Here is a 14,918-nt window from a genome sequence, read left to right as displayed (position 1 = left end):
TCGTTTCTCTGGTTTGAAGACTGTGGCCATACATTTTTGCTGCCTTCGTGGTGTTCATCCTGACCCAGATTTGTATCTATATGATAAAAGAATCTCTTGTTTGGAGGATACTCGTTTCTTGGGACTTAAATTTGATAGATACCTGACTTTGGTACCTCACCTTCGTTATATTAAGGAAGCATGTATAAAGGCGCTGTAGAGTCTTGCTTGGCTCATCCCTCTTGGTGTGCTGACAGACAGACCGTTCTCCTCTTCCACCAAACTCATATTCTTTCTAAGGTGGAGTATGAATGTGAGCCTTAATTGTCTGCTACTGAGGCTCGACTTCGAGTGTTGGATTCGCTGCACCATGCCAGTGTTCGCTTGGTAAGTGGTACATTCCACTCGTCTCCAATTCCTAGCTTAGTGCTGGGGTTCTCCCGTTGGACTTGCGCCAGCAGTCCTCATTACTGAGATGCTGATATCATATTCAACGTCTTCCTGATTCTGTTTCTTGTGTGTCAGTCTCCCGTGATTCACGTTTCCATCTATATGTGTCTCACCTGAGTTTGCCTAAACCTTTCGGTGTCAGGGTTGCATCTACTATGGTGGCATTAAATATAGGGGAAGGTGGGGTAAGATGGACCCATAGGGTGAGATGGAACTCCCCATCTAATCTCAAGCAGAAAGGAAGAGGTTCAAAATTTGACTCCTAGATGTCCTTCACGTCACCCAACAACGAAGTCATTGCTGCCAGTAAGCATGCTCAATTTCCTTTATGCTTTATGTCCTTTTACATAGTGCTGATGTTATATGCACAAGGTTTTGTATTGAAATAATGTTTTGTATTGAAATAATTGTTATAAGGATTTGCTACTTATGTCAGATATACCCATGAGTGTATACATGATATATATGTGCCGTAAATTTATAAAGAGAACGTGGATGCTTTAGTAAACGCTTCTACGTTGAATATTTACTTTTGGGGTAAGATGGAACCTGCCCACCGAACAGATATTCCATTCGAAGAGGAAGATCTAGACGAACCAGTTGCCCAACCAATCATGGCCCCGAAGAATGAGTCTGACTTGGAAGCTGTTGAGCCAGAAAATTCCAGTGTTTTGGTGCCAAAAGTTGCTCGGAGACTGTTCACCCCAGGACATAATTCCCTTGCCAAAGGTGGCCAGAACTGTACGAAAGAAGAGAGCCAAGCCCCAAGGGCGACCTCTTGTTTTGACAGCATCTCCATATAAAACAGAGTTAGAATTAGAAATTCAAAAAAAAAAAAGGAAAAGACCTTGCTATAGCACGGAAGCGCCAAGAGAGAGAAGACAAGAAGAAAAGAAATTAGCAATGTCTGCATCAAACAAACAACCTAACAGAAAGATGACAAAACAGAAAAAAGCAAAGCAAGAAAAAGCTGGACCATCCTGGTCTCAAGGCAGTGATAGTGACAGTGAAGATGGAGAGTCAACTGAATGTTTGTACAGCAATGGTACATTTGGTAATTCTGTGAGAGGAGAAGGGTGGGTTTGTTGTGCTATTTGCAAACGTTGGGTTCATGAGCAATGTGCAGGGATAGATGATGATGAGGAAGAAGTTTTTGTGTGTGATTTGTGCCAGTAAAGATTTGCTACTTCATGTTCAGTTCGAGGGATAAGATGGACCTCTGGGGCCCATCTTACCCCGTCATTTTGTTTTTGGTCCAATAAAACTTTTGATTTTGTAACATCTTGCGTCTCATTATTTTCTTTCAAAAACCGTGACCCGGGTGTGGATTTTGAACACTACCACAAACCCTAAAACCCCAAAAAATTAAATAAATGTGGTTTCTAGACTCAATACTTTGTTAAGTATTCCGTCTTACCCCACCTTCTCCTACCTCTCGTTTTTGTATGTCCCTGTAAGTTTCCTAGAGACGTTTCTGTCTGTGGCTTTGCTATTCCTAATAAGAACTTGTTACCGGATTTGAGTCCAGTGCATTATTCTTCGAACATTATTCCACACATACCGACTCCATCCCTGAATTTATGGACGGTTCAAAATACGAAGGTGGAGTCGAATTTGGTGTTATCTTTCCTTCATTCTTTCGAGGTGGCACCTTTCGCGGTATTGCTTATGTTTTACACCAAAGCTTTCTGCCATAATCCTAGCTTTAAGAATTATTTTTACTCTTTCTGTCTCATCTTTTATCATTTTTAGTGACTCGCAGTGTTCTTTCCGCTGTTGAATATTTTGACCCTTCTTCTCTTTATCCTTTTGTTTTATCAGCTCTTGAATGCCTCTACCTTTAACAGTTTAGAGGCTACCACGTCGGGTTTTCCTTAGTCCCAGCACATGTTAGAGTTCCAGGGAATGAGAAGGCCGATAGGCTGGCTAAAAAGGCGGTAACTGGGATTGCTCTTTTTAGCCCCATTCCATTTCATGACTTATACTACAGTATGATTACAATATTGAATACTTGGTTCAAGAAGAGACAAAGCCATCTAATTACATATTAAAGCGGTCAGAATGAGACACAGATTGACTACATCCTGGTTAGAAGAGAAGACAAACGACTTGTAATGGATTGCAAAGCTATACCTGGAGAACCAGTTGTGACGCAACATAGATTATTAGCAGCAGATTTTAGGATGAAAAGTGGAAGGAAGAGAAGGAAAGAAGAAAGAAAGAAGATTAAAGTCTGGATGCTGAAAAGTGAAAAGAAGAATGAGTTTAGAAACAAAATCGAAGAAACGTTCAGGGAAAGACAGAACTGGCAGCTTAACAGAAACAGCAGAGGAGGTGTGGGAAGATATGAAAGATATATTAGTAACAAAAGCAACAGAGATTTGTGGTAAGACGAGTGGGAAACCAAAAGAAGAGAAAGATACATGGTGGTGGAATGACGAGGTTCAAGCTGCAATAAAGGATAAGAAGTTAGCACTAAAACAAATGAAAGACATTGAGAATGACACCACTAAAGAAAATTACAGACAAGCCAAGAAGCAGGCAAAAAGAGCAGTAGCCAGAGCAAAGAGTAATACATACAGAGATTGGTATGAGAGGCTGGATATACCAGACGGAGAGAAGATTATATACAGAGTAGCGAAGGTAAGAAATGAAATGGGGAAAGATGTTGGTGAAGTAGCAATAGTAAAGGACCAAAACGGAAACATTCTTATGATGGAAGAGGACATAAAAAGATGGCAGGAATATTTCTCAAACCTGTTAAACATGGAAAATGAATATGAAGAACTGAGTGAAACATTACCAGTGGAAGGGCCAATACCCAACATAAGTAGAAGGGAAGTGGATAAAACCATAAAGAAGGGAAAGGATAACAAGGCAGGAGGAAAATTTGAAGTAACAATAGAAATTATTAAAGCACTGGGAGAATTTGGAGTGGAGTGGACATACTCATTGTTAGAAAAGATTTGGAGCACGGAGAAAATGCCTGAAGACTGGAAGGAAAGTAGAATGGTTAAGTTGTATAAGCAGAAAGGAGATATATTAAGTTGTGAAAACTACAGAGGTATTAAGCTGTTGGAGCATAGTCTGAAAATACTAGAGAGAGTGATAGAAGAGAGACTGAGAGAGATGGTCAAAATACACAACCACCAATTTGGATTTATGAGAGGATTGAGCACTGTAGATGCAACATTTTTTTGTGCGACAGATACAGGAAACAGAAAGGTGTATTGGTGTTTTGTAGACTTGCAGAAGGTGTATGACAGGGTGCCTAGGAAAGTATTGTACTGGAGTTTGAGAAAGAGAGGAGTCCCAGAAAAGATGATAAGACTAGTGAAAATGATGTACGAGGGAACAAAAACAACAGTGCAGACAAGGTATGGGGAAACGGAATCCTTCCCAGTTGAAGTAGGACTCCATCAGGGATCAGCTTTGAGTCCTTTTCTCTTTCTCATAGTGTTGGACACAATAACGATGAATGTGAGAGACAATGAGGACTTGTGGGAGTTGCTGTTCGTCGACGACTTAGTCATCATTGCGGATACAGAGGAAGAGTTACAGGAGAGATATTTGTTATGGAAAGGCAACCTGGAGAGAAAGGGAAAGGTTAACAAGGCAGGAGGAAAATCTGAAGTAACAATAGAAGTGAGCACACAAAAGACAGAGGTAATGGTAAGCAACAGAGAAGGTTATGAGGAAATAAATGTAACATCAGAGGATGGCATAAGATTGAAGCAGACAAGAGAGTTCAAATACCTATGATCAGTAATTGCAGAAGAAGGAGGAACAGAAAAAGCAGTTAGACAAAGAGTAAAAGCTGGATGGGAAAAATGGAGGGAAGTGAGTGGAGTAACCTTAGATAAGAAAATACCATTGAAACTGAGAATGAAGATATACAGAAGTGTGTTGAGACCAGTACTTCTGTATGGTGCAAAGACATGGTCTTTAAGGAAGAAAGAGGAAGGCATTCTGGAGAGAACGGAGATGAAGATAGTGAGATGGATGGCTGGCATTTCACTGTTAGAAATGAGACAAAGTGAAGATATAAGAAGAATGTGTGGAATATGTAATATCAAGGAGAAGGCAAGAGAAGCACGACTAAGACATTTTGGACACGTGATAAGGAGAGAAGAGGATGAACCAGTGAGGAAGGAGGGAGAAGGAGGGTTGGGAGACAGAGAATAAGATGGAGAGACGTAATAAGGAGTGATATGAACAAGCTGGGAGTGCAAGAAGATGATGCAATGGATAGAAACAGATGGAGAAGGATAACTCGAGCGGCTGACCCTGCAATACAGTGGGATTAAGGTCGTATGAAGAAGAAGACTACAGTATAAGGGTGGCAGTTCTTGCTAGTTGGCATCCATGGACTTGTGCCCATGAGCAAGAGCGCCAGAGACTGCAGTGGCCTGTCTCCAGACAGGTCACATGTGTCTCACTCATGGTTACCTCACGTCTCGGGAAACTCAACCATTTTGTGATGACTGCTTAGTTTTCCTAACAATGTGACACTTTCTGGTGGAGTGCTCCAATCTGGTTGAACTGCGGGAGTGATACCTTTTCCGTTGTCGTGATGAGGATGGGGCTTTCCAAATGTCACTGATACTTGGAGAGAAATTTCCACCCCCCCCAGGACATGAGGTCCTTGTGTTTATGGAGAAGGCTATTTTTTTAAATTAATTATAGATTATCTTTTACCTGTTTTTCTTTTATTTATTTTATTAGTAATATAGTATTCGGTAGATCTTTATTCATGCACTGGGAGAACCTGGAGGCAAGTGAGGAAGACACGTAACGAACAACGCTGGGTCTATGGTCTGACCATTTTGAATTGAGCGTTTAGGCGTTGTCCTCTCTGAGGGTTCCCCACCCAACGGCTCTGCCACACTTATACCAAAAAATACCTCATGTCATGTACTTCCTACCTCAAAATTAAGTGGTGTTGTAGTGTATATACATTGTCATGCTCTAAAAAAGGCAAGTTAGTGCAATATGTTTTTTTTTTTTTTTTTTATTTAATGATACTCGCATTGTTTTTTGCAAACACCACAATACTTGGCAATATTTCCTCCAGGCGTTGTCAAGTTTCCATGGGTGACCGAGTGAGGTCACATGGTCAGAGTGATCGTGACATGGTCACTTCCTCTCGCGCCGCCAGCCAAGATGGAAGCTACCTCTCCCGCTCGCTCTTGTCACCTCCACAGCCAAGAAAAAGAGACTATTTACTCAGTAAATAAATATTTTTTAGAAGAAAAGGTTAATAGGGGACCATTACTTGACCCCTCAAGAGCTGTTGCCCGAACAGCGAAACCCACCAATGCTAAACTAAAAAATAAAAATATAACATCATAGTGTAAGAGAAATATTTCTACAAGGAAACCTATCACATTTAAACTAAATTCTCAATGGAGAGAGAGAGAGAGAGAGAGAGAGAGAGAGAGAGAGAGAGAGAGAGAGAGAGAGAGAGCTTGACAGGCAGATTCTTCTTAAATTCTAATGATTCATAGACAAGTATAGATCTCTGATAGAAATAAATTTGCATGAAATGTAGATTGTATATGCAGAGAGAGAGAGAAAGAGAGTTGGTTTGTGAGGAGTGATGTTATCAACGACACATAGGCTTTAATCTGATAATTGGCCAAGTACAAGGTGTGGCAGCGCCACAAGCCGAGAAATCCTCTGAAAGGACAACGCCTAAACGCTCAATTCAAAATGGTCAGATCATAGGTGCCTGGGTCACTACTGGAATCATTGTCTTGGGCACTTAACAAACAACGCCAGATATCTGGGTCAGTGTGGTCTGTGTCTTGGGTACGAAACAAACAATATCAGACTTACTGGTCTGGCTCAGTGGGGTCAGTACCCCCTCAGTTTAAATCAAACCAATGAACTAACACATTAAAATACCAAACCTCTCATTTTTAGCACTTTTTTTTTTTTTTATGGTTCATCCCATTTTCTTTTTTGTTTACATTTTCAAGTGATTTTTTTTTTTTTTACTATATCATAATTTTGTTTATTTATATTAATACTTTAACCTGCAATCTTTCTTTATTGCATTTAAAGTTTTGCAGTGGCGCCATATGACCGCGATGTTGCGGTGCAGTAACGTAAATCAATCAATTAGTCCAAGAAAGTACATTGTGATAAATTATTTTTATTGTACTGTTTGTGTTCAAAGCGAATTTTTCCTTTGTCATATCTTGTGGGTGGGGTTCTTACTATATTTCTACCTGGGCTTATTTTTTTAATTGGCTATCTTCTGTGATTTGCCAGCAGTTTTCCAATTCTATGTCGTCTTCCCTGATTGCATCCATTATTCGGTTGTAATCCATGCTGTGAGAAGTATATATGAGTTTGTATTTTCTGCCTTTTAATCCTTCTAAGACATTTTCCTTTGGCTATCATGTTGCTTGAGAAGTGTGAACTATGAGTCCTATTTTTCTGTTTTGATTTTTCCTGTTTTGTCTTTTAACATGGTACTTTGGTGTTTAATAGGTGCTTGGTCCGAATATTGGTCTCCATATCTTCTTCTGTAATCTGGTTAGATTCATCCTTTTGATCTTGTTGAGATAAGAGAAGTCTGGCATTTCTCTGTGTTTTGTATGTTGTTTATTACTTTTTGGGAAGGCGGATTGTTAGGTGCAATTACTGTAGGTAGTTTATTACGGCTGAGCATTTTCTTGAGTTCTGTGTTGTAGGATCCTGGGTTAGCAATGTTGGCAAAGTAGGCGTGTAGAATGCATATATATATATATATATATATATATATATATATATATATATATATATATATATATATATATGTGTGTGTGTGTGTGTGTGTATAATATATATATATATATATATATATATATATATATATATATATATATATATATATATATATATATATATATATATATATATATATATATATATATATATACGAGTATATATATATATATATATATATAAAATGTGTGATATTTTGTTGACCAGCCTGCTAAACGGTACTGTAATGTGCACATGTATGTGGTCAGATAACGTTTAAGGGATGCAGGGACCTAGAAGTGCGTACTGCAATGTGTTGAGGTTGTGGACTTAGTCAAAAAAAAAGCCAGGAAATATCAAGTGGCTGTTCTAGAACCCCTCTTCGCTCAGGAGCTGTGGTTTGCGCATGCGCAGTGTTCCCTAGTAACGCATCCCTGGCAACGCAGTTTTGCCACCTCAATCTGACGAAGGTTGTACACAACTAACGATAATCATGGCTGAATACAGTGATGCTTCTGTTGTCAAGGCTCTAACAATAAGTGATACTGATAAAATTAAAAATACCCAGTTAAAACAAGCCTTGTCTGCTCTCATAAATGAACCAAGAGATGAGGAGCCATCAAAAGGAATCGTTCTGGAAGAGCTTCGAAGCCTCAAAATAGCAGTATCAGAGGTGGCATCACTGAAAAGAGAAGTTCAGACTCTGAAAAATTAAGTACTGCTTTTGACATCATCCATCAAAAACAGCGATTCCTAGAGTCATTAGATGCTAAGGAAAGACAACGGAATCTCATCATAACAGGCCTACCAGAGGATAGAGATGATCTTGGTGCAACTGACGATGAGGAAATAATGAATGTGATGAAGCAGTTGATCGAACCGGATGGATTGTGAGGCGAATGAAAGGAAAATGAGACGGATTCACATTACTGTTGGCAACCAAAATCAAAGAGACAGGATACTTCATGCAGCCAAAAATTTAAAGAACGCCGGAGGACAGATGTCGCGAGTGTACATTAAAAAGAACGTCCAGCTTGCAATCAGGAGAGAAATTGCTCGCCTACGGAAGAGGGAGCGAGAAGAGCGAGAGAAAACTGAGAATGCCGGAGTAAATATCACATGACTGGAAGAACCGCGTACTGACAAGAGATGGCGTCATTTTCGACAGGTTCACTCCTCTTTTTTTTTTTTTTTTTTTTTAGCTGCAAGCAAAGAGCTGAAGCTTTGTTCGTGGAATATTGCTGGTCTCAAAGATAAGTTACAAAAGCCAAGTATACTGAAGTTTATTCTAGACTTTGACATCCTTTGAATTCTTGAAGCCAGAAAATATTTCAACGTACAAGTACCGGGAATCAGTGTGTACCGAAATGTCTCAAGAAGTGGAGACATAGAGGACTGGTGATGCTTGTCAAGGATACAGTGATGGAGAGCATAAAGCAAGTTGATATGGATGCTGAGGACCAGATATGTCATGGATTCCAGAACTGAAGTTGGGAGGCGTATATATATATATATATATATATATATATATATATATATATATATATATATATATATATATATATATATATATATATATATATATATATATATATATATATATATATATATATACCTCCAGATGACTCCTTATTATCATGATGCTCGGTATGGAGTACTGACTTAGCACACCATGGATGCTGGCAGCACTATCGTGATGGGCGATTTGAGCACACGGATAGGGACGCCACTCATGAAAGATGACAGAGGCAACTGCTACGAATATCGAGGAGTGATGGACGATGCTACCAACAACCATAGCAGGACACTGAGGAATGTCTGTCACAATAACATGACGGTGGTGGCCAACCAACTCCATCATCGTGGCAGACAGCTTGGCGGTGACCTGCATTTTAGAAGATGTAATGTATGGATGTCAGAAATCGATCTCTATCTTTCAAAACTAGAATGTCTTAACCTGATTAAGAACGTGGAGACACGACAAGATATTCATGGCTCCGACCACGCCCCACTCTGTGTTACCTTGAAAGCGGATAGCGACAGGGCAGTGCCACCATCACAACTGGTGCAGCGGGTGTCACTACTGGGTATGTCTCACTTTCAATTCATCAAATGACACAAACTACAAAAAAGTATATGTTATAAAGATATAGACGTCGATGAACTGGTGAATGCATTGCAAGTTGTATCACCTACCGTGGGAAAGGACGCTGACGGCGCGGATGTGAGCCATCTCGGAAGGATGCCGCGTGATTATGGACACAGCTACTCGTTTCACCAGACACCGGCAAACTGTTGGACACTCCAGGGACGAAGCAAATCCAAGATGGAAACGACTCTTGGACACCAATGATAGCAAATTTATATGGAAATCTATAAATTGGAAAGGTGTTGAAGATAGTGATGTAGAAAAACCAGGTGATGATCAATTCAAAGAACATTTTGAAAAACTGTTAAATCCACCTGGCTTAGAAAACCTAGACAATGATGAACCAGAAAATGCACCATATATACCGATTCTAGACGATCCCTTTACAACAAGCGAGTTAAACCTGGCCTTGTGTAACACGAAAATGAATAAGTTACAGTGGACTGTGTCCTGGTGTAGTTAAAAACTTACCAGTGTTATGCCTGTTATTTTTTTACTTAACATTTTCAATGCAGTGTTTAATAGTTGGTGTTACCCACTTGCTTGGTGCAGCAGTAAACTTAATGTAATGTTTAAGGCAGGCGATAGATTGTTATGCAATAACTATAGAGGAATTAGTATTATGGACACTTGCAAAAATTTATGACATGATGATACAAAATAGACAAAGACTGGTGTGATGTTGATAAGTGTCAAGCCGGTGCACAGAAAAACAGAGGTTGTATGGAACAAATTATGAGTCTAAGATTGCTGTGTGATTATGCCAGATATAAGAAAGTAAAGCTATATGTTTTGTTTATTGATTTTAGCAAAGCGTATGATCGTGTCCCTCGGTGGAAGCTAATAGAGCGTCTTGCTGCCTTAGGGTGTGGGAGAGTGATGCTGCGGGCAATTAAGCTGATGTACAAATGTACTAAGAGTGTCCTAAATTCAGCAGTCATAGACGCCTCTATTGGTGTTCGCCAGGGGGCTCCATCAAGCTGCTTGCTTCTTACCATATGTAAATCATATGGTAAGAATGATAAAGAGAATAGTACCAACTGATGGATTTTTAGGCAATTTACATTCACTACTGTTGATGGACGATACGGTAATATTTGCAACAAATCGAGAAATGTGTGAAAAGAAACTATCTGTTGTGTCAATTTTGTAAAGTGGTATGAAAAAAATAAATGAGAAAAAGACTAACTTTTTTTTGTAATTAATGGGGAAGACTGGGATAAACGTTGCTTGTTGAGTGAGGGATTACGGGTGAGCTACGCTTCGGAGTATCGGTATCTGGCTGCGTGGTTCACTGACTCGGGCACGAGTGAGGCGGTTGTGACGCGCCATGAAACCACCAGCGAAGCAGTGGTGAATAAATTTTCAATATTTTGTACAAGTAACACTCAGATGCCGTTCATTTATAAGAAATTGGTGTTTGATGCTGCAGTCATGTGACCATTGTTATACAGTGCTGAATCGTGGCTAACAAATAAGACCAAAAGAATGGAAAACACTATAATGAGTTAATAAAGTACTTGGTGTCAGAAAGAACACGAGAATAAACTTGTGAATGGTAAAAGCTGGTATACCTCCACTTCAGAGTGTTATTGAAAAAAAGTGGAAATGTTTCATGGTATCAAAAAGAGAAGTGAATATGAGCGAGCCGTTCCACCTAGCACATGTGTAAGGAAGCAAACACACCAGGTTTGCGATTTATAGAGAGCTCAATGATGCGTGACGGGAGTGAGAACCCTTTGCAGAAAGTGGTAAACTACATTCGAGGTAATTCTCAGGCAACGAAAATGTATACATATGTGACAGAACTAAACTCGCAGATGACTGTGCACAACATATATAACACAAAGATATATATTCCGGACTATATGAGAGAATCATTTACGAGGCTGCGTGTTATGTCCCACAGCCTTCGAGTTGAGGTTGGGAGGTGGAGCCGCACACCACGCCAAGAGCGAGTATGTCAGTGTGACAACGCAAGTGTACAGACTGAACAACACGTACTGATACAGTACCAGTCATCTCAGTCATGTAGAGATAAATACCCAATGTTGAATTTTGGTAATATTACTGAATTACTACAGGAGAATGTGTATTTGTTTGAGTTGTGTAGGTATATACATGAGGTTTTGAGGGTCTATAATTGAAATACATTTAAATGTTTGATATACAACCTGTTTAGTTCTCTGCAAAACCTAATTTGCATTGCATACGATTGGACAAATATTTTTTTTCTTTTCAGTTTCTTGAAATTAGATTGTAATGTATACCCAATTTTTGTCAATAAACTACTACTACAATTGTGTGTGTGTGTGTGTGTGTGTGTGTGTGTGTATTTACCTAGTTGTGCTTTATGGGAAAAGAGTTATGCTCATGCTGTCCCATCTCCATATCTTTTAATATCCAACTTAGTCTTGAATCCATGTATACTTTCTGCATTTACTATCTTCTCATCCAGACTGTTCCATACATCAATACTTCTATATGGGAAACTATACTTTTTGACGTCTCTTCTACAAGCACTCTTCTTCAGCCATACTTTTTGACGTCTCTTCTACAAGCACTCTTCTTCAGCCTCTTTCCATGTCCTCTAGTGTCCCGTGTATCCCAGACCATTAAGTCGTTCCGGTTCACCTCCTCTACTCCCTCATATGCTTTATATATTGTAATCGTCTCCCCTTTCTCTCCTCTTTTCCAACGTTGGTAGATGCATCCTTGCCAGTCTCTTCATATGACAAGTCCCTGATACTTGGATCTTCGTAGCTGCCCTCTGAACTCTCTCCAACTTCCTTATATCCTTTTTCTTGTATAGCGACCAGACTACTGCTGCATATTTCTAGTCTAGGTCTTATCAGCGACACGATCATCTCTTCATCCATATATGCAAAGGCCTGCCTTATTCTTCTCAACAAGTTATAGGTTTCTCCTGTAATTTTGCTAATGTGTCTCTCCGGGGTCAGGTTCCCAGTCACTGTAACACCGAGATCCTTTTCCTCTTCTGCTCCACTCAACCTTACACCATTCAACACATAATTTCCTTTTACTCTTCTTGTACTTTTTCCAAATTCTATTACTTTACACTTCCTTAAATTAAATTCCATTTCCCATCTATAACTCCACTCTGATATCTTGTTCAGGTCTTCTTGTAACGTTCCACAGTCCTCTGCACTCTCAACTTTCTTCAGCAACTTTGCATCATCCGCAACAAGACTCATGGAGCTGTTCACACTCTCTGTCATATCATTTATATAAACTGCAAACATGACTGGTGCAAGTACCGAGCCTTGGGGTACTCCACTTATGACTTCCCTCCATGATGATTTTTTATCTTTCACCACCGTTCTCATTTCTCTGTTTGTCAAGACATTTTCCATCCAGCAGGCCCCACCTTAGCCTACCATTATGCTTCAACTTCCACAACAATTTCCTGTTGTGTGTGTGTGTGTGTGTGTGTGTGTGTGTGTGTGTGTGTGTGTGTGTGTGTGTGTGTGTGTTTCACTTGTGAGATGTTGAGTTGATATAGTTTCGTTAATGGACTGTTTAGTAGTTTGACTGTAAGTGATGTTCCTGGTTGTGTTTTTTTTTTTTTCCCCGTTTAGGATCATTTTCAGCTAATGTCCAATGGTCCTCTTTGCAGTTTATATATTTCCTTAGTTTATCTCAGCATTCCTTCCATGTATGCCCCTCTTCTGAACATTCTGAACAAATTTGATAATCCTTTGGTTTATCACATTGGTTTGTAAAATGTGACTCAAGGGAATAACACTTGAAGCACGTTATATGTTGTTAAATATTTCCTGCTTGATGTTAGGACTTAGTATGGTCATCTGAAATAAGTGCAGTCCGTCAGTTTTTTTTTTTTTCTTTTCTTTTCTTTTCTTTTTTTTCGGAGGGGGGGCACAAGGTGCTTCGCTGAGTGTGATTTTAAACGTTTTTGATTGGGAAATTTATAGATTTTATCTATTTCATTTTTAGCCCTTTTTTTCCTGGATTTCAGTTAATATATCCTCTTCCTTATTTTGGTAGATGTGTTGATCAACATTCGTGATGATTACTGACCATATTGCTTGAAGTTATATCGGTGTTAGAGGCTGGAATTCTTGTGCTCTTAAGTCCTGAACAGTGTCTGGCTGAAGAGCTTGTCTACCTCACTGTCATTGTTTATTATAATGACAAAGCCATCATTAAGACTTATGAATATTGTGATGTATGTCATTTTTTGAGAGTGCTTCCAATAGGGCGTTCTTTTCCTTGGATTGTTTGATGAACTTGGACTGTTTGGTGATTTAATTTTCACCCTAAGCATCCCGGAATGTAGAATTCATTCCATATACAAGAGTAAAGGTATGCTTCTGAGGCTAAGCCCAGAGTAGCAAATGGACTTAGTCTTCGCCACCTGTGGTGTGACTGTATAGTGTAGAGACATGTGGACTTGGTGGTATCTTGGCCGTGGCTATATAGCAGTAGTAGTTTGTGTGGAGACAGTCAAAAAGGACTTGTGGACGTTGTGGTATCTTGGCCATGACTATATAGCTGTAGTAGTTGGTACAACTAAGTCACAGAATACTTGGCATGATGTCCTGACCGTGATTTTGTAGTGGTAGTACAGGATGGAAACTAAAATCGATAGCTGGATATTGTGGACTTAGTCTTTTCGAGCGACAACACTAGAGTACATACATCAACACTGTAACAAAATGTAATAAAGAGTAAATGGAAGGACCCTACCTACAGTGTATACTTTAGCGCACGCCCAGCTCATAAAAGCCATCGAAGGGCACCAGCAACGCTGCCCCTGTGAGGGGTCTTGCCTATCCCTAACCCTTTAAGCTTTTTGCCTCACCCCTGCAGCTTCCTATAACCACCTCACTTATGGGTCCCGCAAGTGACCAAGACCTGCACTAAGGTACTGAGCAGCTTCAGGTTTATATCACGCTCCAGGGGTAGTCTACCAGGCAACAAAAAGGAAGTATAGTAGGAAAGAAAAGACTGCACAGGGGTGGGCTCTCACCCAATAGGAGAGCCCCAGAACACAAGTGCAGTCAGCCACAATTTGGAACAGTCCCCAAATCGTGCATTTTCCTATCAATTGTTGTCGTATTATATGACGATAATTGACAGAGAACACGTCCCATGCTGCCTCCAGTTCTTAGAAGCCATCAATACATAAATCGAAGACCTCCAAGTTCTCCTGTCATCCAAGTGGCGTTCTGCCACAGAAAATAGAGCGTCCAACTTAGCCACTCCCACCACTCATTTGATCCAGCAAAACCATATACAAAGAGCCCTTCATCACACTGCTGTCCCCCTGGACCTTACCTTAACTTCAACTGCCCTTGCAGATAGAGCTGAATGGACAGTACACCCAACACTGACTAGTGACCATTTCACAGTGGTAACGACCCTTGACCTGATGACACCACAAAAACAAGCTGAGGAATCCAAGTGGTGCTTCAAGAAGGCAAACTGGGCCACCTTTCATAGAGAGATGCCGCATGATGGAGAAATTACATGCCCAGAGACGATCTTGACCAGTTCAAGAAAGATATTATAGATCCACTAGTCAGCTTTGCAAGCAAGGCAATCC

General features: G+C 39.9%; 1 protein-coding gene across 1 annotated transcript; it reads left to right on the top strand.

Moving 5' to 3' along the window:
• Nucleotides 1-2,688: 2,688 nt before the first annotated feature.
• Nucleotides 2,689-4,191, top strand: LOC135100113 (uncharacterized). The gene is made up of 2 exons (XM_064003075.1): nucleotides 2,689-3,493; nucleotides 3,887-4,191. The coding sequence occupies exons 1-2, from the start codon at nucleotides 2,689-2,691 to the stop codon at nucleotides 4,189-4,191; spliced, it is 1,110 nt and encodes a 369-aa protein (XP_063859145.1).
• Nucleotides 4,192-14,918: the final 10,727 nt, after the last annotated feature.

Source organism: Scylla paramamosain, chromosome 4 (genome assembly GCF_035594125.1).
Source record: "Scylla paramamosain isolate STU-SP2022 chromosome 4, ASM3559412v1, whole genome shotgun sequence".
In the NCBI taxonomy this organism is placed as follows: Eukaryota; Metazoa; Arthropoda; class Malacostraca; order Decapoda; family Portunidae; genus Scylla; species Scylla paramamosain.
The sequence above is the reverse complement of the archived record's forward strand: the minus strand, read 5'-3'. Positions and strand labels throughout refer to the sequence as shown.

Coding starts and splice junctions, on each gene's coding strand:
- LOC135100113 (XM_064003075.1), top strand. CDS start 2,689: ATGAGTTTAGAAACAAAATCGAAGAAACGTTCAGGGAAAGACAGAACT. Junction 3,494..3,886: donor AAGTTGTGAAAACTACAGAG/GTATTAAGCTGT, acceptor TCTTTCTCATAG/TGTTGGACACAATAACGATG.